This window comes from Anomaloglossus baeobatrachus, chromosome 5 (genome assembly GCF_048569485.1).
Source record: "Anomaloglossus baeobatrachus isolate aAnoBae1 chromosome 5, aAnoBae1.hap1, whole genome shotgun sequence".
Taxonomy (NCBI): Eukaryota; Metazoa; Chordata; class Amphibia; order Anura; family Aromobatidae; genus Anomaloglossus; species Anomaloglossus baeobatrachus.
Genome location: NC_134357.1, coordinates 471,067,713 through 471,089,552, shown reverse-complemented (window position 1 = coordinate 471,089,552; position 21,840 = coordinate 471,067,713). Strand labels below are relative to the sequence as shown.

General features: G+C 50.7%; 1 protein-coding gene across 2 annotated transcripts in view; it reads right to left on the bottom strand.

Moving 5' to 3' along the window:
- CSE1L (chromosome segregation 1 like) overlaps positions 1–21,840 on the bottom strand; it is a 154,823-nt gene that overhangs the window by 78,342 nt on the left and 54,641 nt on the right. For both annotated transcript variants that reach the window (XM_075350646.1, XM_075350645.1), the window contains exon 12: positions 2,813–2,878. In XM_075350646.1, the coding sequence (XP_075206761.1) occupies positions 2,813–2,878 (66 nt within the window). The remainder of the gene's footprint in view (positions 1–2,812; positions 2,879–21,840) is intronic.

The window sequence follows — 21,840 nt, the reverse complement described above, 5'->3', positions numbered from 1 at the left end:
AAAGACAGTGACTTTAGAGAACTTGGATATCAGGTCAGGCTGGGTGATGGCTCAGGATTATGGGAAAGGATAAGAACATTTAAGATGGAACATGCTGCAAGACTATGTCTTAAGTTACTCCTTGTGTTTAACATGTCCAAAAAGTAATGTGCCTGCTTCCATGTGTATGCAGTTATCAGTCATCAACTGTTCAGTAAAACTAAGTTTTGGATGAATGTGTGGTCTCCCTCAATGGACTGTGCACCATCTGGTCCTGGCCGGCCAAAAAGCATCAGCAACGTGTAGCCTGCAAAGGCGTATCGCCTCCGGAGTGCAACACCACATACACAGCCAGAACCTCCATCTTCGTGTAGCGTGCCGGGGTGCGGCAGACAATCACATCGCCCACGACTACCACCCCACGCCACGTTACAAATACAACATAGGTATATGGTCTCCAAGGGAAGAGGACCCCTTTAATGTGTTTATTAATATTAATGACATGCACTACAAACATGGAGAATCATTTCAATATGATTAAATTTCAATGGCAGACCCTTAAAGATGTTATCCACTACTGTTACATTATGGCCTATCCTTCAAAATCATCAATGTCTGATCGGCTGGGGTCAGACAACCCTCACCCCCACCGATAAGCTGTTGTCGGTGCTGGCGGGTGTAGAAGCTGACTAGTATTCTGATAGCGGCTACAGCTGGGTACTGCACATCTGCCTCCTATTGATTTGAATAGGAGGCGGATGTGCAGCACCTGGCAGCGGCCGCTATCAATTGAAGGAGCAGCTTCGGAACTGAGCATTTCTGGCTGCTGGTATAGAGAACAGCTGTTCGGTGTAGGTGCCAGGTATTAGACATTGATGACGTAATAGATAGGTCATCAATGTTTAAGCAGTGGATAACTTCTTTAACCCCTTACCGACACATGACATAGTTCACGACACATGACATACCCAGTACGCCATGGCGATCACGGGGGTTCAGGCGCTGTATTCCTGTGATCGCCGCCATGTCTACAGCTTATCTTGTAGCGGAGACCTGGCTGTCATCGCCAGGAGCAGTGCCCGCGCCGCTCCTGACAGTTTAACCCCTGGAATGCTTCGATCAGCACCATTTCAACTAAATCTGAACTCAAATATGGCGCTCCTTCCCTTCTTCACTTTCTACTGTGCTTCAAAGTAGTTAGATGGGGTATTAAGGAGAAATTGCATAACAAAAATTGTGTAGTCTGTTTTCTCCTGTTACCCTTGTGAAAGGGAAAAATTTGGGGTTAAAGTAACAGACGCAGACTTTGTCATATGAACTGGGGCTGCCCGGTAATTGCCACCTTTTGGCGTGAGGTGGTTTCTTTTCCATCCTCACTGGCCTCCTTCCCTATACCTCTCTATGTTTGGAGTCTTTGACAAGGGAACTTTGTTTCATCACCACAAAATCTTTCTCTGGGAGTCCCTTTTTATGGTCAGGAAACTTATTGCCCTGCGATTGATGTGCAGTTTCCCTGCCGATGGTACGTGCATGGGTGGCGCTAGTAAATGCAATGCTCCCCTATGAACGGACAGTATATCATAATAGGGGTTGCCCAGAGAAATATAAAGGTTTGGGAGATGCAGAATTCCTTTCCTTTGACGTTACCCGTTTAAAAGTGCTCATTTTCTGAGTTGCTCGTTTGCTCTTATACTAAAGTATATTATGGTCTCATACTAAATGTTGAATGCTTCTTGGTTGGCACCTATGGCAGAAACGGTCACTGTGATACTTTTGTTATGTTTTTCGCTTTGTTCTCTGTGTCATGTTAAGGTGTATATGCACCACAGGTACTTGAATTCTCTTTTTCGCTTACAGTTTTGCAAACATGCATTATATACGTCCTTATTCTGTACCTGGTTTGTTTGTTACTTAATAAACGAATTAAAAAAAAAAAAAAAAACGTTACAAAATTCTGTGAAGCACCAAACATCTAGATAAATTCCTTGAGGTGTCTAGTTTCCAAAATGGGGTCACTTGTGGGGGAGCTCTACTGTTTAGGAACATTAGGAGCTCTACAAATGCAACATGGCGTTCGGTAGCAATTTCAGCTAATTTTGTATTGAAAAATTCAAATGGCGCTCCTTCCCTTCCATGCACCCAAACAGTAGATTTCTACCACATGTGGAATATCGGTGTACGCAGAAGAAATTGCACAAGAAATTGTAAAAACGTTGAAATTAACATTTTCATTTTTTCGTTCCATTTTGCTTTAGTTCCTGTGAAGCACCTAAAAAGTTAATAAACTACTTGGATATGGTATTGAGCACTTGGAGGGGTGCAATTTTTAGAATTGTGTCACTTTTGGGTATTTGCTGTCACCTTAGGCCTCTCAAAGTCATTTCAAATGTGATGTGGTCCCTAAAAAACGATTTTGTAAATTTTGTTGGAAAAATAAGAAATTGCTGATAAAACCTTTAACCCTGCTTACTTCCAAAAAACTTACTTACTTTCCCCAAAAAATTATGCTGATGTAAACTAGACAAGTGGAAAACTGTTATTTATTAGAATCACTGGGATCTGTTGAAGCGTTCCAGAGTTATAACCTGTGAAAGGGACACTGGTCAGAATTGCTAAAACTGGTCTGGTCATTAAGGTGAAAACCATGCTCCGGGGTAAAGAAATATCGATAGGACAGGCCACAAACCATATCTAGAGATAGATAAGCATCTGTCTTGGGTACAGGGCAGAGTCCTGCAAGGTTGTCAGTGGAGAGATGGCCATGCATGAAGGATGACAAGTTCCTCCAACCAAATAATAAATCATCAGATACTGATAAATGTGATCACATTACCAGATCCTTCCAGATCTCTCCTGATATATTCTTCAGAATTGTCTTCAAATGCTTCTTCATCAGCAGCTGCAACACAGAAGATGCAATTACACAACAGGCGTCATATACAGGGCCAGAAATCTTCTCTCAGTGATAGAGTTGGACTTTTGTGCTTGCCGTAAAATACAGTACATTAGGGGGTCATAAGACCATGGCCTGCCATGAGGTAAAGTAAAAAAAAAAAAAAATAAGTGTCATTTTTGCCCAGTGTGCAATACCCTCTCTTTAGACATTACACAACTCAGTTATATGCCAAAAAGAGGAGAATAAAAATTCTATAACAAGTAGCAACCAACAATGATCTTAAAGGGATCGTCCTCTACAAATGTCACGTTAACAGTGCTGAAGCCAAATCACTGAGGTCAGCGGGCTTGCCATCTACATCAACAGAGTTACTGAGCTCAGTGATTGATTGCAGTGCTGTCGACTTGACGGCACTGCTGCTGCCAAACAGACTGGGGGCAGCAGAAAACACAAAGCTGGACCCGAGGAGGGCAAGTAATGTTTACTTTGCTTTTCACATCGAACTAAACATACAGCAAAAAAAATAATAATAAAAAAAATATTATAATTTATAATATATATATATATATATATATATATATATATATATATATATATATATATATATATATATATAATATTATAGTATTTTTTTTATTTATTATTTTTTTTGCTGTCTAAGGAGAGGGTATTGCACACTGGGCAAAGATGACACTTATTGTTTTTTTTACTTTACATATTTTATATATTATAATATTTTTATTTTTGTTTATTTTTAATTTAGATAAGAAAGGGGAACATCCCTTTAAAACCATGACTAGAATAATATCTAAAAGCAATTAGAGCTGATAAGAAGAGAGCAAATAAGAACCTGGTAGGTTTTTGTGTCCTCCTTTACCATTTCCCATAGCCTTCACTGGGGGACACATTAACCATAGGTGTTGACTGCTGAAACTGGAACGCCACAAAAGGCAGCTCCTCCTTCTGCAGGCACCAAGCAGTATAAGAGAGAAAAAAAAAAAAAAAAAAAAAACAAAAAAACAAAAACACACACACACACACACACACACACACACACACACACCGCTGCCAAGTCTCGTATGTGTGCGCATAAAAGTGAGCACTCTCAGGCAACTTTCACACATCCGGTTTGAGCAGTGCGGCTCAATCCGGCTGTGAAACCTATGCAACGGATGCGGCGAAAACACCGCATCCTTTGCATAAGTTTTTACATGCGGCCGGTCCGTTTTTTTCCGGTTGCGGCACGCTACTGAGCATACGCAGTGGAAAAAACGCATGCGGCGGCCGGATGCGTTTTTTTCCACATCGCGCCGCATCTGGCGTCCATAGGCATTCATTGAAAAATGCACCGCAGCAGCCGGATGCGGCGAGATGCGTTTTTTTTGCCGGACAAAAAAAACGTTGCAAGCTACGTTGCCTCCGGCCACCGCTTTAACTAATTTTGCCGCATCCGGAAAAAAGAGAATTTTGTTTACTTACCGTAAATTCTTTTTCTTATAGTTCCGTATTGGGAAACCCAGACCTTGGGTGTTTAGCTTCTGCCTCCGGAGGACACACAAAGTACTACACCTAAAAGTGTAGCTCCTCCCCCTGAGCTTATACACCCCCTGGTGAGCAGACCCAGCCAGTTTAGTGCAAAAGCTGAAGGAGAATAGCCACCCACAAGTAGAACAGAGCAAGAGCCGGAACAACCGGAGACTCTGTCCACGACAACAGCCGGTGATAACACGCGGAACAAGAAATTGCCAACAGGCAACAGGGAGGGTGCTGGGTCTCCCAATACGGAACTATAAGAAAAAGAATTTACGGTAAGTAAACAAAATTCTCTTTTTCTTTATCGTTCCTTTGGGAGACCCAGTCCATAGGAGGTTCCAAAGCAGTACCTGGGTGGGAAATAAACAGAAAACTGAGAAGTAGGCAGAACCTAACTTCACAAATGGGCGACAGCCGCCTGAAGGATGCGTCTGCCCAAGCTCGCATCTGCCGAAGCATGAGCATGCACTTTGTAGTGCTTCGAAAAGGTGTGCAGGCTAGTCCAAGTGGCAGCCTGACAGACCTGCTGAGCCGTAGCCTGATGCCTGAAAGCCCAAGAGGCACCGACAGCTCTGGTCGAATGTGCCTTGATCCCCGGCGGGGGAGGCACCTAAGTACTCTGGTAGGCGTCCGAAATGGTCGATCTAATCCAACGGGCTAAGGTCGGCTTAGAAGCAGAAAGGCCCTTGCGCCGACCTGTGGTTAGCACAAAAAGAGAAGTGCACCGCCTAAGTGCAGCGGTGCGAGACACATAGATCCGGAGAGCACGCACCAGATCCAGAGTATGCAGCGCTTTTTCAAAGCGATGAACAGGAACCGGACAAAAGGAAGGTAAAGTAATGTCCTAGTTAAGGTGGAAAGGAGAGACCACCTTAGGAAGAAAGTCCGGAGTCGGACGGAGAACCACCTTGTCTTGATGGAAAACTAAAAAAGGTGACTCCGAAGAGAGCGCAGCCAAGTCAGAGACTCTCCTGAGGGAAGTTATGGCCACCAGAAAGGCCACTTTCTGTGAAAGACGATACAAAGAGACCTCCCTAAGAGGCTCAAAGGGGGGTTACTGCAAAACCGTGAGAACCAAGTTAAGGTTCCAGGGATCCAAGGGCCGCCGATAAGGCGGAATGATGTGAGACGCGCCTTGTATGAAGGTGCGGACCTGAGCCAGCCGAGCGAGACGCCGCTGGAACAGAACTGACAGAGCTGAGACTTGTCCATTGAGAGAGTTGAGGGACAGTCCTAGCTGCAGACCGGACTGTAGAAAAGACAGAAGGGTCGGCAACGAGAATGGCCAAGGAGGATGGTCGGTAGAGCGACACCAGGACAGGAAAATTTTCCAAGTCCTGTGATAGATCTTAGCGGAGGAAGACTTACGGGCCCGAGTCATAGTGGAGATGACTTCAGGAGGAATACCAGAAGCCGTCAAAATCCAGGACTCAAGAGCCACGCCGTCAATTTGAGAGCCGCAGAATTCGGGCGGAAAAACGGACCTTGCGAGAGTAGGTCTGGACGGTCCGGGAGATGCCACGGCATCTCTACGGACAGATGGAGCAGGTCTGGATACCAAGCTCACCTGGGCCAGTCCGGTGCAATAAGGATGACTCGACAGCCCTCCATTCTGATCTTGCGCAGGGCTCTGGGCAAGAGAGCTAGAGAGGGAAACACGTAGGACAGACGAAACTGGGACCAGTCTTGAACCAGAGCGTCCGCGGCAAATGCCTGAGGATCGTGGGAGCGAGCCACGTAAACAGGAACTTTGTTGTTGTGACGAGATGCCATTAGGTCCACGTCCGGAGTGCCCCATTTGCGGCAGATTGACTGAAACACTGCCGGGTGCAGGGACCACTCGCCACCGTCCACGGTGAGACGGCTGAGATAATCTGCCTCCCAGTTTTCCACGCCTGGGATGTGGACTGCGGATATGGTGGACTTGGAGTTCTCCGCCCATTGAAGGATGCGTTGTACTTCCAACATTGCCAGGCGGCTGTGTGTCCCGCCTTGGTGATTGATGTAGGCAACCGCTGTCGCGTTGTCTGACTGGACTCGAATGTGCCTGCCCGCCAACAGGTGGTGAAAAGCTAGGAGAGCTAGAAGCACAGCTCTGGTTTCCACCACATTGATTGAAAGGGCTGACTCGGACGGAGTCCAAGTGCCCTGCGCTCTGTGGTGGAGACATACCGCTCCCCAGCCGGATAGACTGGCATCCGTGGTGAGAATCACCCAGGACGGGGCCAGGAAGGAGCGCCCCTGGGACAGGGAGAGGGGCCGAAGCCACCACTGAAGAGAGCTCCTGGTCTGTGGCGACAGAGCCACTAACCTGTGTAAGGAGAAAGGCCGCTTGTCCCAACAGCGAAAAAAAGAGAATTTTGTTTACTTACCGTAAATTCTTTTTCTTATAGTTCCGTCATGGGAGACCCAGACCATGGGTGTATAGCTACTGCCCCCGGAGGACACACAAAGTTACTACACTCAAAACGTGTAGCTCCTCCCTCCCAGTATATACACCCCCTGCTAGCCAGTCCTAGCCAGTTTAGTGCAAAAGCTGAAGGAGGACATCCACCCACAAGAAGAGAGAGTAAAAACCGGAAAAACCGGAACCTCTGTCTACAACAATAACAGCCGGTGAAGACACCGGAACAAGAAACCTGCCAACAGGCAATAGGGAGGGTGCTGGGTCTCCCATGACGAAACTATAAGAAAAAGAATTTACGGTAAGTAAACAAAATTCTCTTTTTCTTTATCGTTCCTATGGGAGACCCAGACCATGGGACGTTCCAAAGCAGTCCATGGGTGGGAATAAACAGACAACTGAGAAGCAGGCAAAACCTAACTTCACAAATGGGCGACAGACGCCTGAAAGATGCGTCTGCCTAGGCCCTCGTCTGCCAAGGCATAAGCATGCCTTGGATAGAGCGTCGAAAAAAGTATGCAAACTAAATCGAGCTGCAGTCTGACAGACCTACTGAGCCGTAGCCTGGAGCCTGAAAGCCCAAAAGGCACCGACAGGTCTGATCAAATGTGCTCTGATCCCCGGCGGGGAAGGCACTTGAGTACACTTGTTGGGCCTCGGAAATGGCCGACCTAAGCCAACGAACCAGGGTCGGCTTAGATGCCGAGAGACCGCTACGCTGACTAGCGGTCAGCACCAGAGAGAGGTGCACTGCCTAATAACGGCGGTGCAAGACACATAGATCCGGAGCGCCCGCACCAGATCCAGGATATGCAACGCTTTCTCAAGCGATGAACAGGAGCCGGACAAAAGGAAGGTAGGAAAATTGCCCCGGATAAGGTGGAAGCAGTAACCACCTCAGGGAAAAAAATCCGGAGTCGGACGGAGACCACCTTGTCTTGATGCAAAAGGCCAAGAAGGGGGTGACTCCGAGAGAGTACAGCCAGAACTCTCTGGCGGGAAATTATAGCCACTAGAAGACTACTTTCTGTGAAAGATGAAACAAAGAAACCTCCCTAAGAGGCGCAAAGGGGGGTTTCCGGGAACCGGGAGGACCGGATTGAGGTCCCAGGGCTCCATAGGCCGCAGGAAAGGCGGAATAATGTGAGATGCGCCCTGAAAGGAGCGCACCGGAGCCAGCCGGACGATACGCCGCTGGCACATACTGACAGAGCCGAGACCTGTCCCTTAATGAGGGATAGTCCTAGCTGTAAACCGGACTGTGAAAGAGACAGGAGGGTCGGCAAGGCTAAAAAGGTCAAAGGACACTTTGAACCTCGAGTCATAGCGGAGATGACTTCAGGAAGGATACCAGAAGTCGCCAAGATCCAGGACTCAAGGAGCTACGCCGTCAATCTGAGAATCCAGAATTCAGACGGAAAAAACGGACCCCTTTGAGAAAAGGTCTGAACGGTCCGGAAAATGCCATGGCAACCCAACGGACAGAAGGAGCAGGTCAGGGTACCAAGCCTGCCTGGGTCAGTCTGGAGAATGAGAATGACCCGACGGCCCCCTTAACTGATCTTGCGCAGGACTCTGGGCAAGAGGTAGAGACGAAGCTGGGATCAGACATGAACCAGTGTGCCTACCGCAAAACCTGAGGATTGTGGACCACGGTTGGACAGCTGAAATAGTCTGCCTCGCAGTTTTCACATCTAGGATGTGGGCTGCGGATATGGTGGACTAGGAGTCCCTTGTCCACTGAAGAATGATGAGCCGCCAAGGTTGCCAGGCGGCTGAGTGTCCCGCCCTGGAAGTTGATGTAGGAAAACGCTGTCACGTTGTCCGACTGGACTCGAATGTGCCTAGCCGCCAACAGATGGTGAAGGCTTAGAGAGCTAGAAATACAGCTCTGATTTCCAGCACATTGAACCAGAGGGCTGATTCGGACAGAGTCCAAGCGCCCTGCGCTCCACAGTGGAGATATACTGCTCCCAAGGCGGAAAGACCAGCACCCTGGTGAGAATCACCCGGGACGGGGCCAGGAAGGAGCATCCCTGAGACAGAGTGGCCGATACCACCACTGCAACGAGCCCCTGGTCAGTGGCGAAGCCACCACTCCGAGAAGGAGGGAGGTCGCGTGTACAGCGGAAACCCTCCAGTCTCAGAGGACACAGGAGAAACTGGGCAAGGAATCGCTTCCATTGACGCCACCGTCTGACCAGCACCTATTTGGTGTCTGATAGAACGACGTCGACCACCAGCGGAGGGACTACTGAACGACTAAGAGCAGCCTCACAAGTGCCGACAGAGTCTCGAATTGCGTCCCTGAAAACCTCTGATGCGAAGTCAGAGTGGGCCTGGACAGAATGACAAGCCACCCGAATAGATTAGAGTGGTGAGAGTAAGCGAAGTACTCTGCTAAGAGTCTGCACTGGATGAAACCCTGAGAAGAAGGCCGTCCCGGGTAAACGATCACTGCCAATCCTTAGGGGTGCAGGACCCTAATCACAGCAGCCCCATGAGAATACTCGATGGGCCGTGGCTAACCGCAAGGGAAGAGCCACGAATTGGACCACTCTGATGGCAAAACGTAGTCAACGCTGGTGTGAACCTGCGATTGACCCCTGTAGAAAAGCATCTCTGATGCCGATGGCTACTAGGGAATCTCCTTGGGTTCTTGATTGATCCGGTGAAAAACACACGGAACAAGACCGGGACTCCATGTGAAAACGCCACACCTGACCATGCTTGAAAAGCTAAAGATCCAGTTGAAGGCACCGCCCTCTTCGGGGACTAGAAATAGATTTAAGCAAAAATCTCAGAACCGTTCCCAGTCGGGAACCGGAACAATTACTCCGTTGGCCTGCAAGAAATGCCACGGCCTGTGAGAAGGCGGCGGCCTTGGAGCCGGGAGGAGTTGACAGAAAAAATCTGTTTGGCGGGTGGACAGAATTCCATCCTGTAGCCATGGGAGATATAAACTCGCCCCCACTGAACGGAGACGTGGTAGAACCATAACGTCGCCAAGTGGAGAGAGCCTGCCACCGACCAAGGAGGTGGTTGGCGTGGCCAGATAGCTCGGAGGAAGCTGACTCCGTGGTAGCATCTCCTGCGGTCTTTTGAAGACGCAGCTTCAAGCCATTTGGTTCTAAGAACTAAGGCCGAGCTAGAGGACGATCAGAAGGAGGAACGGAAACCACCGAAACCTCAACTGATTCCTGCCCTGGTTTAGGTTTGTGGCAAGGAAGAACTCTCGTCGCCGAGAGCTTCCTAAATTTCATCTAGTTGGTTCCGAAGAGACTGGTCCCACCAAAGGGAAGCCCAGCAAGGAACCTCTATAGAGGCATCTGCCTTCCATTGCCGAAGCCACACCTGCGGAAAGCGAGGAAAGTAGCCAAAACCACCGCTGTGCGGTGTCCAGCATGGCAGACTTGGCAGAGGATGGAAAGACTGAAGTCTGGAAGTTCAGGCAACCGTCTTGGGCATAGAGTCCCTGTGAGGGAATGCATCTCCTTTGAGGAGCCATCAGCCACTGACATAACGGTCCGGGCTGAGCCACCTGAGGTGAATGAGCCCACCTCTTGACCACCATTGGTGGACGGGGGAAACCCAGTCCTCAGAATCACGCTTCATGGGAAGCGACTGTCAGAGCGGCCCCTGGGCTGGTCACAGGGGCCTGAAAACTGGAGTGGTTAAGGAACACACGTTGTGTTCACCTAGATAAGGTAACTCCGGCGGATTGAGGTCCAGTACAATATTAATGTACCGTGGGATCCTTATAGAGGTGCCGTCAGCCACTGATACAACTATCCGGGCTGAAAGTCTGGACACCGGAGTGGCCACGCTTGGCGAATGAGTACACTCCTTGACCACCTCTGATGGGAGGGGGAGACAGGCAGCAGAACCCCGCTGTGGGATCTGCAGGACAGGCTGCGGGCTTGGACGCAGCGGGCTGAAAACTGGAGTGGTTAAGAAACACACTCCTCGTCTTGTTAAAGGTATACTGATGCCTTTTTGCCAGCGGAGAATACTCCCCTGATACAGGCGGATGGAGGTCCAATACAAGTATAATGGACGCAATCTAATCATTCGCATCCCCGTCATCTACGGACGGATCAAAGTACGTACAGCAGCGTCCGAGCCCCTGATAGAGACATCCTCCTCGTCCAGTGAGTCAGCTCGTATCGGAGCTGCGGGACGGGGAGGACAGGGGACCCTGCGTCTCCCTGTCAGGAGGACGGGGTCTGTGAGCTTTGCTGAGCAAGCAGAAAACGCCCTGAAAAGGGGGTTGCATGCTCAGCGGATGCCGGGACAGCCGACCCCTGGAAAAAGAGATTCCCCCAGGGGTCCCGGAGCAGCTGGAGGGACCATGCATGAGCCTCCAAGCTGAGGGGCCACAGCGGTTATGAGCTCGGTACAGCCGTACGAGACTACCAGCAGTAGATAATAAAAAACAGCCTGCAGCCTCGCTCTGTGAGACATGCTGCAGAGGTGGGGGGCTCTGTCTAGAACGTCTAGAAAACACAAGACAGGGGTTCAGCCTGGGGAGACTCCAGACTGAGGCACCACCACCTAAGAACCATTACAGTATGTGGTCTGTGTCGGTTCAGGCAATATGAGCCTACATGCAGAACATGTAGTGTACAGCCTTGGAGCTTTGCTCCTAGTGAGACATGCTGCTGAGGAGGAGGTATCATAATAAAGAATTAACTCCTTCACAATGCACTGATAGTATAGAAAAGTGCACAACCAGAGGTTGTGACTTGTCAGGCCGCTATTGTGAGTGCCCCCCCCCCAGGTTCCAAACCTGGACCCCCAGCCAGATATTCACTCCCTTGCCCCCCCAAGCCAGCGCCGATCAGCGTACTAAGAACGCTGAGAAAATGGCGCTAGAGTGAGGGGGGAGGGCGGGGGTTAACCCAGGAGCGGGAATCGGAGGGCTAAGAAATGTACAGGGGAGGGAAACATCTCCTCAACAAGGAGTGTCCTCCCCTGTGCAGAGCGGCGGTTGGGCGGCGCTGCAGCGTCCCCCTGCATGACTGACATGCAGGGGAACGAGACGAAACTAGGCCGCGGCTGAAGCCGGGGCCTAGAGTTAAACATGCGGCCGAAAATCAGGCATCATCGGCGCGGTACACAGAAAAAAACAGTGGAACCGGCCGGAAACATAGTAAAAGCAGCATTATCAAAGTCAAACACTGTCCCCCTAATAAAGTGCCCCACATTGCAGAAAGGACCCTCTGAATAACGTCTCTATACTTAGCTTTGAGACGCAGGGTCCAGTCCCTGGGTGGGGTGGGGGTCCAGTGCTCCGTCCAGCAGGGTCCTGTCAAAGGGCTGCGGATGGAGGCCGGTCTCCTGCAAAGCAGTGAGAACCGTGTTGGCTCCCACTTCAAGCCAGAGCCCCAGCATGGGATGGTGAAGGAGCGCGGCATGAAGGGCTCTTGCCCTGAATCAACCTTAACAGCACTGCCGCCAGGGGAGTGTGAAGGGACATGCCGGGGGTCCAGTGGACCCGCTTTTCTTCCAAATCTTTAAAAAAAAAATGAAAATCAAAAAAGGATGCATGTGTGTGTGTGATTCCTCCTGACACAAAGCATGAAACTGGCTAGGACTGGCTAGCAGGGGGTGTATATACTGGGAGGGAGGAGCTACACGTTTTGAGTGTAGTAACTTTGTGTGTCCTCCGGGGGCAGTAGCTATACACCCATGGTCTGGGTCTCCCATAGGAACGATAAAGAAATGTCCAGCTGTAGAGGACGCAGATGGAAATGGGCAAAGGGAACAGCCTCCATGGACGCCACCATTTGACCCAGCACCTGCATCAGACGCCTGAGGGTATAACGGCGGGGCCTCAGCAGAGAGCGCACCGCTAGCTGAAGGGACTGCTGTTTGACTAAGGGCAACTTCACAAGTGCCGGCAAAGTCTCGAACTGCATCCCTAGGTACGTGAGCTCTGGGTCGGAGTCAGAGTGGATTTGGGCAGATTGACCAGCCACCCGAATTGGGCTAGAGTGGCGAGAGTGAGCGAGACACTCCGCTGACAGTCTGCGCTGGATGAAGCCTTGACTAGAAGGTCGTCCAGGTAAGGAATCACTGCCAACCCCTGGAGGTGCAGGACCGCAATAACTGCTGCCATGACCTTGGTGAATACCCGAGGGGCCGTGGCTAACCCGAAGGGGAGAGCCACGAATTGGAAATGATCTTCTCCTATTGCAAAACGTAGCCAACGCTGGTGTGAAACTGCAATTGGCACATGCAGATAGGCATCTCTGATGTCGATGGATGCCAGGAAATCCCCTTGGGTCATTGAGGCAATGACTGATCGCAGAGACTCCATGCGAAAGTGCCGCACCTGAACATGCTTGTTGAGAAGCTTGAGATCTAGGATGGGCCGGAAGGTACCGTCCTTTTTGGGAACTAGGAAGAGATTTGAGTAGAAACCTCTGAACCGTTCCCGGGCGGGAACCGGTACAATTACTCCGTTGGCCTGCAAGGCTGCCACGGCCTGCGAGAAGGCGGCGGCCTTGGAGCAAGGGGGAGTTGAGAGAAAAAATCTGTTTGGCGGGCTGGAAGAGAATTCTATCCTGTAGCCATGGGAGATATTATCTCTCACCCACTGATCGGAGACGTGTTGAAACCAAGCGTCGCCAAAGTGGGAGAGCCTGCCACCGACTAAGGACGTCGCCGGAGCGGGCAGAGAGTCATGAGGAGGCTTGCCTTAGTGGCAGCACCTCCTGCGGTCTTCTGTGGACGCGCTTTTGGGCACCAGTTGGATTTCTGGTCCTTGGCTGAGTTAGCGGACGAGGCCGAGGGCTTAGAGGACGACCAGTTGGAGGAACGAAAGGAGCGAAACCTCGACTGATTCCTACCCTGGGCAGGTTTCCTGGTTTTGGTTTGTGGCATGGAAGTACTCTTCCCGCCAGTAGCTTCCTTAATAATTTCATCCAGCTGTTCTCCGAACAGCCGGGACCCAGCAAAAGGGAGCCCAGCAAGGTACTTCTTTGAAGAAGCATCTGCCTTCCACTCTCGAAGCCACAAGATCCTGCGGATAACGAGGGAATTAGCCGAAGCCACCGCAGTGCGGTGAGAAGCCTCCAGCATGGCAGACATGGCATAAGATGAAAAAGCTGAAGCTTGGGAAGTTAAGGCAACCATTTCGGGCATAGAGTCACTGGTGAGGGAATGCATCTCCTCTAGAGAGGCAGAGATGGCTTTGAGAGCCCACACTGCTGCAAAAGTCGGGGAAAACGCAGCCCCCGCCGCTTCATACACGGATTTGGCCAGAAGGTCAATCTGATGGTCAGTGGAATCCTTAAGGGAGGTGCCATCAGCCACCGACACAACAGTCCGAGCTGAGAGCCTAGACACCGGAGGGTCTACCTTTGGGGACTGAGCCCACTCCTTGACCACCTCAGGTGGGAAGGGAAAACGGTCATCAGAACCACGCTTTGGGAAGCGCTTGTCAGGACAGGCCCTGGGCTTGGTCACAGCGGCCTGAAAACTGGAGTGGTTAAAGAACACACTCCTTGCTCAACTAAGGCAAGGTAAACTGGTGCTTTTCTGCCAGAGAAGGTTGCTCCTCTGATACTGGGGGATTGAGATCCAGTACAGAATTAATGGAAGCAATCAAGTCAGTAAGATCTGAGTCACCCTCGGAAAGATCAATGGGGTACATGGAGTTAGCCTCCGAGCCCCCTGTAAAGGCATCCTCCTCATCCTGCGAGTCAGCTCTTGAATCAGAGCCGCGGGAGGAGGAGGGAGAGGGAACCCTGCGTCTCTTCTTAGGAGGACGGGGTCTGGGCCCTCATGATGAATCCTCTGTGAGCTCCGAACCTAAGGGACCCATAGCTGTAGGGGCACCCTGTGAAGGGGGCTGATGCATATTCATCAACGTCCTGGACAGAAGTCCCATGGACTCAGCAAAAGACTGGGAGATAGACCTAGAAAAGGATTCTACCCAAGCCGGGGGTTCAGCCACAGGAGTAGGAGCAGCCTGAAAGACCACTGGGGGTGAGACTCCAGGCTGTGGCGCCGCCAAGTTAAAGCAGACCTCACAATGAGGATAGGTGCTCGGTTCAGGCAGCAGGAGCTTACATGCAGCGCATACAGAATAAAGCTTTGGAGCCTTGCTCCTCGTGTGAGACATGCTGCTGGAGTGGGGGCTCTGCAAGAGAATGAACCCCAGAGAGTATATACAGAGGTCCACAACCAGAGACCGGTTGTGGCTTACCAGACCGCTGGAGCGGTGTTGTGTGCCCTCCAGATCCTGAAGCCCGGACCCCCTAAGCACAGCACCTCAGCAGGAATGCAGAGTGCAGACCAGCGCCGAGTGAACTCTGTCTGAGAAAATGGCCGCCGGAGCGAAGAGAGGGGCCGGGACTTGCTGTGAGAGCGGGATCTGGAGGGCCATAGAGAACTACAGGGGAGGAGACACGCACTGCAGTGGGGAGTGTCCCTCCCCTGTCCAGAACGGCCGCCGGGAGGAGCCGAGCCTGTCCCTTTGCATGATTGACATGCGAGGGCAGAGAACAGAAACTAGGCCTCCGGCAAAGCCGGGGCCTAAATTTGAGCGGCGAGGCCGACGCGCAGGCACTATCGGCGCGGTTCTCGGGCGACAGCTAGAGAACCCGCCGGAAATGCCAATAAATACAGTAAGCACACTCTCCCCAAACAATAAAGCACAGGGACCCCCAAAATATAAACGTCTCAGGTACTTAGCTGCCGAGACGCAGGGCCAGGTCCCTGGGGATGAGTGCTCCGGTCCAGCAGGGTCCTGAAGGGCTGCAGATGGAGACCGGTCTCCTGCCAGGCAGGGAAACCGTGCTGGCTCCCACTTCAAGCCAGAGCCCAGGAGGGATGGTGAAGGAGCACGGCATGTAAGGCTCCAGCCTTTGAAATCAACCTTACAACACCGCCGACATAGTAGGGTGAGAAGGGACATGTCGGGGGTCCAGACGTGGACCCGCACTTCTTCAATCTCATTCCAAAGGAGAAAAATCATATGAGAATGCATGTGTGGATGTATGCCTCCTGAACACAAAGCGATAAACTGGCTGGGTCTGCTCACCAGGGGGTGTATAAGCTTAGAGGGAGGAGCTACACTTTTAAGTGTAGTACTTTGTGTGTCCTCCGGAGGCAGAAGCTAAACACCCATGGTCTGGGTTTCCCAAAGGAACGATAAAGAAAAAAACGGATACAACGCAAAGCCATCAGGTACAATCCGGTAACAATGCAAATCTGTGGGGATAAAACGGATGCGGTACCGGATCAGTTTTACCTGTTTTTTTACGGATTGTACCTGATGGAAAAAAACTGATGTGTGAAAGTAGCCTAACATAGCAGAACTAAAGACCAAGTGACGACATTGTAAACTTGTAGGGAGAACGCTGATCACATGGTCATCACCATGACCCTCATTGTCGCAGCCAGGTCTTCAGCCGATAGGCTTTCAAATGACAGATCGTATCTATTGTGAAAGAGCTGTCTTAAAGGCAGGCAAGCCCCTGTGAGAACCCTCCAGAAAGAAAAATAATGAGTTCTAGCATCTGAAAGAGGCAATGACTGATTAAAAAAAAAAAAAAAAAGACAGATGGCTCTGTCCAACTTAAGGAGGAATTTCTCTGAGATGAGTCATGGAAAAACAAAAAGAAGGCAGAACAAGCCCTTGTTAAAGTGGAAGGAGGAGACCAAGTTAGGAAGAAAGGAGGGAACTGGCCATAAAACCCCATTGTCCTTGTGGAAAATTATTGGCAAATCTAGTGAAAGATGTCTGGGTGAAGAAACCACTCTCCTGAGAAGCGCTGCTCACGACTGTTGAATCGGCAGCCCAGTTGTCCAAATTGGCTATGTGGACTGCTGATATTGCTGAGAATCAAGATTTTCACCCAAGAAAAGACCTGAGACCTGACTTCATTAGTCAGCTGCATGTTTCACCCTGGTGGTTGATATATTATTAGGTACAGAAGAAAAGAAAATGGAAATCCAGCTCTTATACACATACTGTATCGTGGGCGATTGGTGCAGATGTCATCCAAATAGCAAATAACCATGACCATCATTGTACACAAGAAGGCCATGACCTCTGAATTCCCGGAGGGCCACGGCCTACATGCAGTAGAAAGTAAACTGAAAAAAAAAAATAGTTGTACTTACCATAAAATCTATTTCTCGTATCCTTCATTGGAGGACACAGGAGACCAAAAGCATGAGCATCCTAGTGAAGACAAGGATGTGGATTGTTCCTAAGAAGGGATGCGTACAATAAACTGTGGCTTAGATAGCCATGTTGCTTTGCTGGGTTCCAAACCCACCAAGTATAACATCTGCAAGGAATATGTATGTTCTCCCCATATTTGGTGGGTTACCTCCATGTTCTCCGGTTTCTTCCAACAAGACATGCTGATAGGGACTATACATGGAGTCCCAATGGGGACAACGATGATAATCCAGTAGCATATGATAGCACTATATAAGTTAAACAAATATAAACATCTTTGACTGAAAATAAAGAGGAGATGGCCTGAGATAAACTGGAAGCAACGAAGAATATCAAGAAAGGACAAGATCATAAATATTTCTCGTGACAGGTGATGGAAAAATATCTTGTATCTGGACAAAATGACCCTTCAGATAAGAGCATCCTCGACTGCAGAGGCACACCTTCCAGAAGAGAAGAAAATCACCAATCTAAAAAGGAGCTTCTGGATGGTGGCACCTCGGTCCTGAATTCTCCAGTGCTGACAGGCTAGCTACGGGGGTGCCAGAATTGAGTCTGCTTAAAAGGATTGGTTTTAATTCTCTTCAGAAAAAAGAAGGGGAACCATAAATAGGTCACCCTCCCCCCCACAAGGAATAGGTGAGGAAACTGGCTTAGAAAAGGATAGGGGGGAGGGGTCCTTTATTTTTGTGTCCTTTGTAAGTTGATGGCAAAGAAGGGAATTTTGTTTACTTACCGTAAATTCCTTTTCTTCTAGCTCCAATTGGGAGACCCAGACAATTGGGTGTATAGCTTCTGCCTCCGGAGGCCACACAAAGTATTACACAAAAGTGTAAAGCCCCTCCCCTTCTGCCTATACACCCCCCGTGCCTCACGGGCTCCTCAGTTTTGGTGCAAAAGCAAGAAGGAGGAAAAGTTATAAATTGGTTTAAAGTAAATTCAATCCGAAGAAATTTCGGAGAACTGAAACCATTCAACATGAACAACATGTGTACACAAAGAACAACAGCCCGAAGGGAACAGGGGCGGGTGCTGGGTCTCCCAATTGGAGCTAGAAGAAAAGGAATTTACGGTAAGTAAACAAAATTCACTTCTTCTTTGTCGCTCCATTGGGAGACCCAGACAATTGGGACGTCCAAAAGCAGTCCCTGGGTGGGTAAAGTAAAACCTCGTAATAGAACCGTAAAACGGCTCCTTCCTACAGGTGGGCAACCGCCGCCTGAAGGACTCGCCTACCTAGGCTGGCATCTGCCGAAGCATAGGTATGCACCTGATAGTGTTTCGTGAAAGTGTGCAGGCTCGACCAGGTAGCTGCCTGACACACCTGCTGAGCCGTAGCCTGGTGCCGCAAAGCCCAGGACGCACCCACGGCTCTGGTAGAATGGGCCCTCAGCCCTGAGGGAACCGGAAGCCCAGAAGATCGGTAAGCTTCGAGAATTGGTTCCTTGATCCACTGAGCCAGGGTTGATTTGGAAGCCTGTGACCCTTTACGCTGGCCAGCGACAAGGACAAAGAGTGCATCCGAGCGGCGCAGGGGCGCCGTACGAGAAATGTAGAGTCTGAGTGCTCCCACCAGATCTAACAAGTGCAAATCCCTTTCACATTGGTGAACTGGATGAGGACAAAAAGAGGGTAAGGAGATATCCTGATTGAGATGAAAGGGGATACCACCTTAGGGAGAAATTCCGGAACCGGACGCAGAACCACCTTGTCCTGGTGAAACACCAGGAAAGGGGCTTTGCATGACAGTGCTGCTAGCTCAGACACTCTCCGAAGTGATGTGACTGCTACTAGGAAGGCCACTTTCTGCGAAAGGCGTGAGAGAGAAATATCCCTCATTGGCTCGAAAGGTGGTTTCTGAAGAGCCATCAGCACCCTGTTCAGATCCCAGGGTTCTAACGGCCGCTTGTAAGGAGGGACTATGTGACAAACCCCCCGCAGGAACGTGCATACCTGTGGAAGTCTGGCTAGGCGCTTCTGAAAAAACACAGAGAGCGCTGAGACTTGTCCCTTAAGGGAGCCGAGCGACAAACCTTTTTCCAATCCGGATTGAAGGAAGGAAAGAAAAGTGGGCAAGGCAAATGGCCAGGGAGAAAAACCCTGATCAGAGCACCAAGATAAGAATATCCTCCACGTCCTGTGGTAGATCTTGGCGGACGTTGGTTTCCTAGCCTGTCTCATAGTGGCAATGACCTCTTGAGATAACCCTGAAGACGCTAGGATCCAGGACTCAATGGCCACACAGTCAGGTTGAGGGCCGCAGAATTCAGATGGAAAAACGGCCCTTGAGACAGCAAGTCTGGTCGGTCTGGTAGTGCCCACGGTTGGCCCACCGTGAGATGCCACAGATCCGGGTACCACGACCTCCTCGGCCAGTCTGGAGCGACGAGGATGGCGTGGCGGCAGTCGGACCTGATCTTGCGTAACACTCTGGGCAACAGTGCCAGAGGAGGAAACACATAAGGGAGTTGAAACTGCGACCAATCCTGAACTAAGGCGTCTGCCGCCAGAGCTCTGTGATCTTGAGACCGTGCCATGAATGTCGGGACCTTGTTGTTGTGCCGGGACGCCATTAGGTCGACGTCCGGCATCCCCCAGCGGCAACAGATCTCCTGAAACACGTCCGGGTGAAGGGACCATTCCCCTGCGTCCATGCCCTGGCGACTGAGAAAGTCTGCTTCCCAGTTTTCTACGCCCGGGATGTGAACTGCGGATATGGTGGAGGCTGTGGCTTCCACCCATAGCAGAATCCGCCGGACTTCCTGGAAGGCTTGCCGACTGCGTGTTCCGCCTTGGTGGTTGATGTATGCCACCGCTGTGGAGTTGTCCGACTGAATTCGGATCTGCTTGCCTTCCAGCCACGGCTGGAACGCCTTTAAGGCAAGATACACTGCCCTTATCTCCAGAACATTGATCTGAAGGGAGGACTCTGGCTGAGTCCAAGTACCCTGAGCCCTGTGGTGGAGAAAGACCGCTCCCCACCCTGACAGGCTCGCGTCCGTCGTGACCACAGCCCAGGATGGGGGCAGGAAGGATTTCCCCTTCGACAGAGAAGTGGGAAGAAGCCACCACTGAAGGGAAGCCTTGGCTGCCCGAGAAAGGGAGACGTTCCTGTCGAGGGACGTCGACTTCCTGTCCCATTTGCGGAGAATGTCCCATTGAAGTGGACGCAGATGAAACTGCGCAAAAGGAACTGCCTCCATTGCTGCTACCATCTTCCCTAGGAAGTGCATGAGGCGCCTCAAGGGGTGTGACTGGCCTTGAAGGAGAGATTGCACCCCTGTCTGTAGTGAACGCTGTTTGTCCAGCGGAAGCTTCACTATCGCTGAGAGAGTATGAAACTCCATGCCAAGATATGTCAGAGATTGGGCCGGTGTCAGATTTGACTTTGGAAAATTGATGATCCACCCGAAACTCTGGAGTGTCTCCAGAGCAATGTTCAGGCTGTGTTGGCATGCCACTTGAGAGGGTGCCTTGACAAGCAGATCGTCCAAGTAAGGGATCACCGAGTGTCCCTGAGAGTGCAGAACTGCTACTACTGTTGCCATGACCTTGGTGAAGACCCGTGGGGCTGTCGCCAGGCCGAAAGGCAGTGCCACGAACTGAAGGTGTTCGTCCCCTATGGCGAAACGCAGGAAGCGCTGATGCTCTGGAGCAATCGGTACGTGGAGATAAGCATCTTTGATGTCGATTGATGCTAGGAAATCTCCTTGGGACATTGAGGCGATGACGGAGCGGAGCGATTCCATCCGGAACCGCCTGGTTTTTACGTGTTTGTTGAGCAGTTTTAGGTCCAGAACAGGACGGAAGGATCCGTCCTTTTTCGGCACCACGAACAAGTTGGAGTAAAAACCGTGACCCTGTTGATGAAAAGGAACAGGGATCACCACTCCTTCTGCCTTCAGAGTGCACACCGCCTGAAGAAGAGCATCGGCTCGCTCGGGGGGCGGAGATGTTCTGAAGAATCGAGTCGGAGGACGAGAGCTGAACTCTATCCTGTAACCGTGAGACAGAATGTCTCTCACCCAACGGTCTTTTACCTGTGGCAGCCAGGCGTCGCAAAAGCGGGAAAGCCTGCCACCGACCGAGGATGCGGTGTGAGGAGGCCGAAAGTCATGAGGAGGCCGCTTTGGGAGCAGTTCCTCCGGCGGTCTTTTTAGGACGTGACTTAGACCGCCATGAATCGGAGTTCCTCTGATCCTTCTGAGGCCTTTTGGACGAGGAGAATTGAGACCTGCCCGCGGACCGAAAGGACCGAAACCTCGATTGTACCTTCCGTGGTTGAAGTCTGTTTGGTTTGGACTGGGGTAAGGATGAGTCCTTTCCCTTGGATTGTTTAATGATTTCATCCAATCGCTCACCAAACAGGCGGTCGCCAGAAAATGGCAAACCGGTTAAGAACTTTTTGGAAGCAGAGTCTGCCTTCCATTCACGTAACCACATAGCCCTGCGGACTGCCACCGAATTGGCGGATGCTACCGCCGTACGGCTAGCAGAGTCCAGGACAGCATTAATGGCGTAGGACGCAAACGCCGACGCCTGAGAGGTTAAGGACACCACTTGCGGAGCAGACGTACGTGTGACTGCATTAATCTGCGCATGACAAGCTGAGATAGCTTGGAGTGCCCATACGGCTGCGAATGCTGGAGCAAAAGACGCGCCGATAGCTTCATAGATGGATTTCAACCAGAGCTCCATCTGTCTGTCAGTGGCATCTTTGAGTGAAGCCCCATCTTCCACTGCAACTATGGATCTAGCCGCCAGTCTGGAGACTGGAGGATCCACCTTGGGACACTGAGCCCAGCCCTTGACAACGTCAGGGGGGAA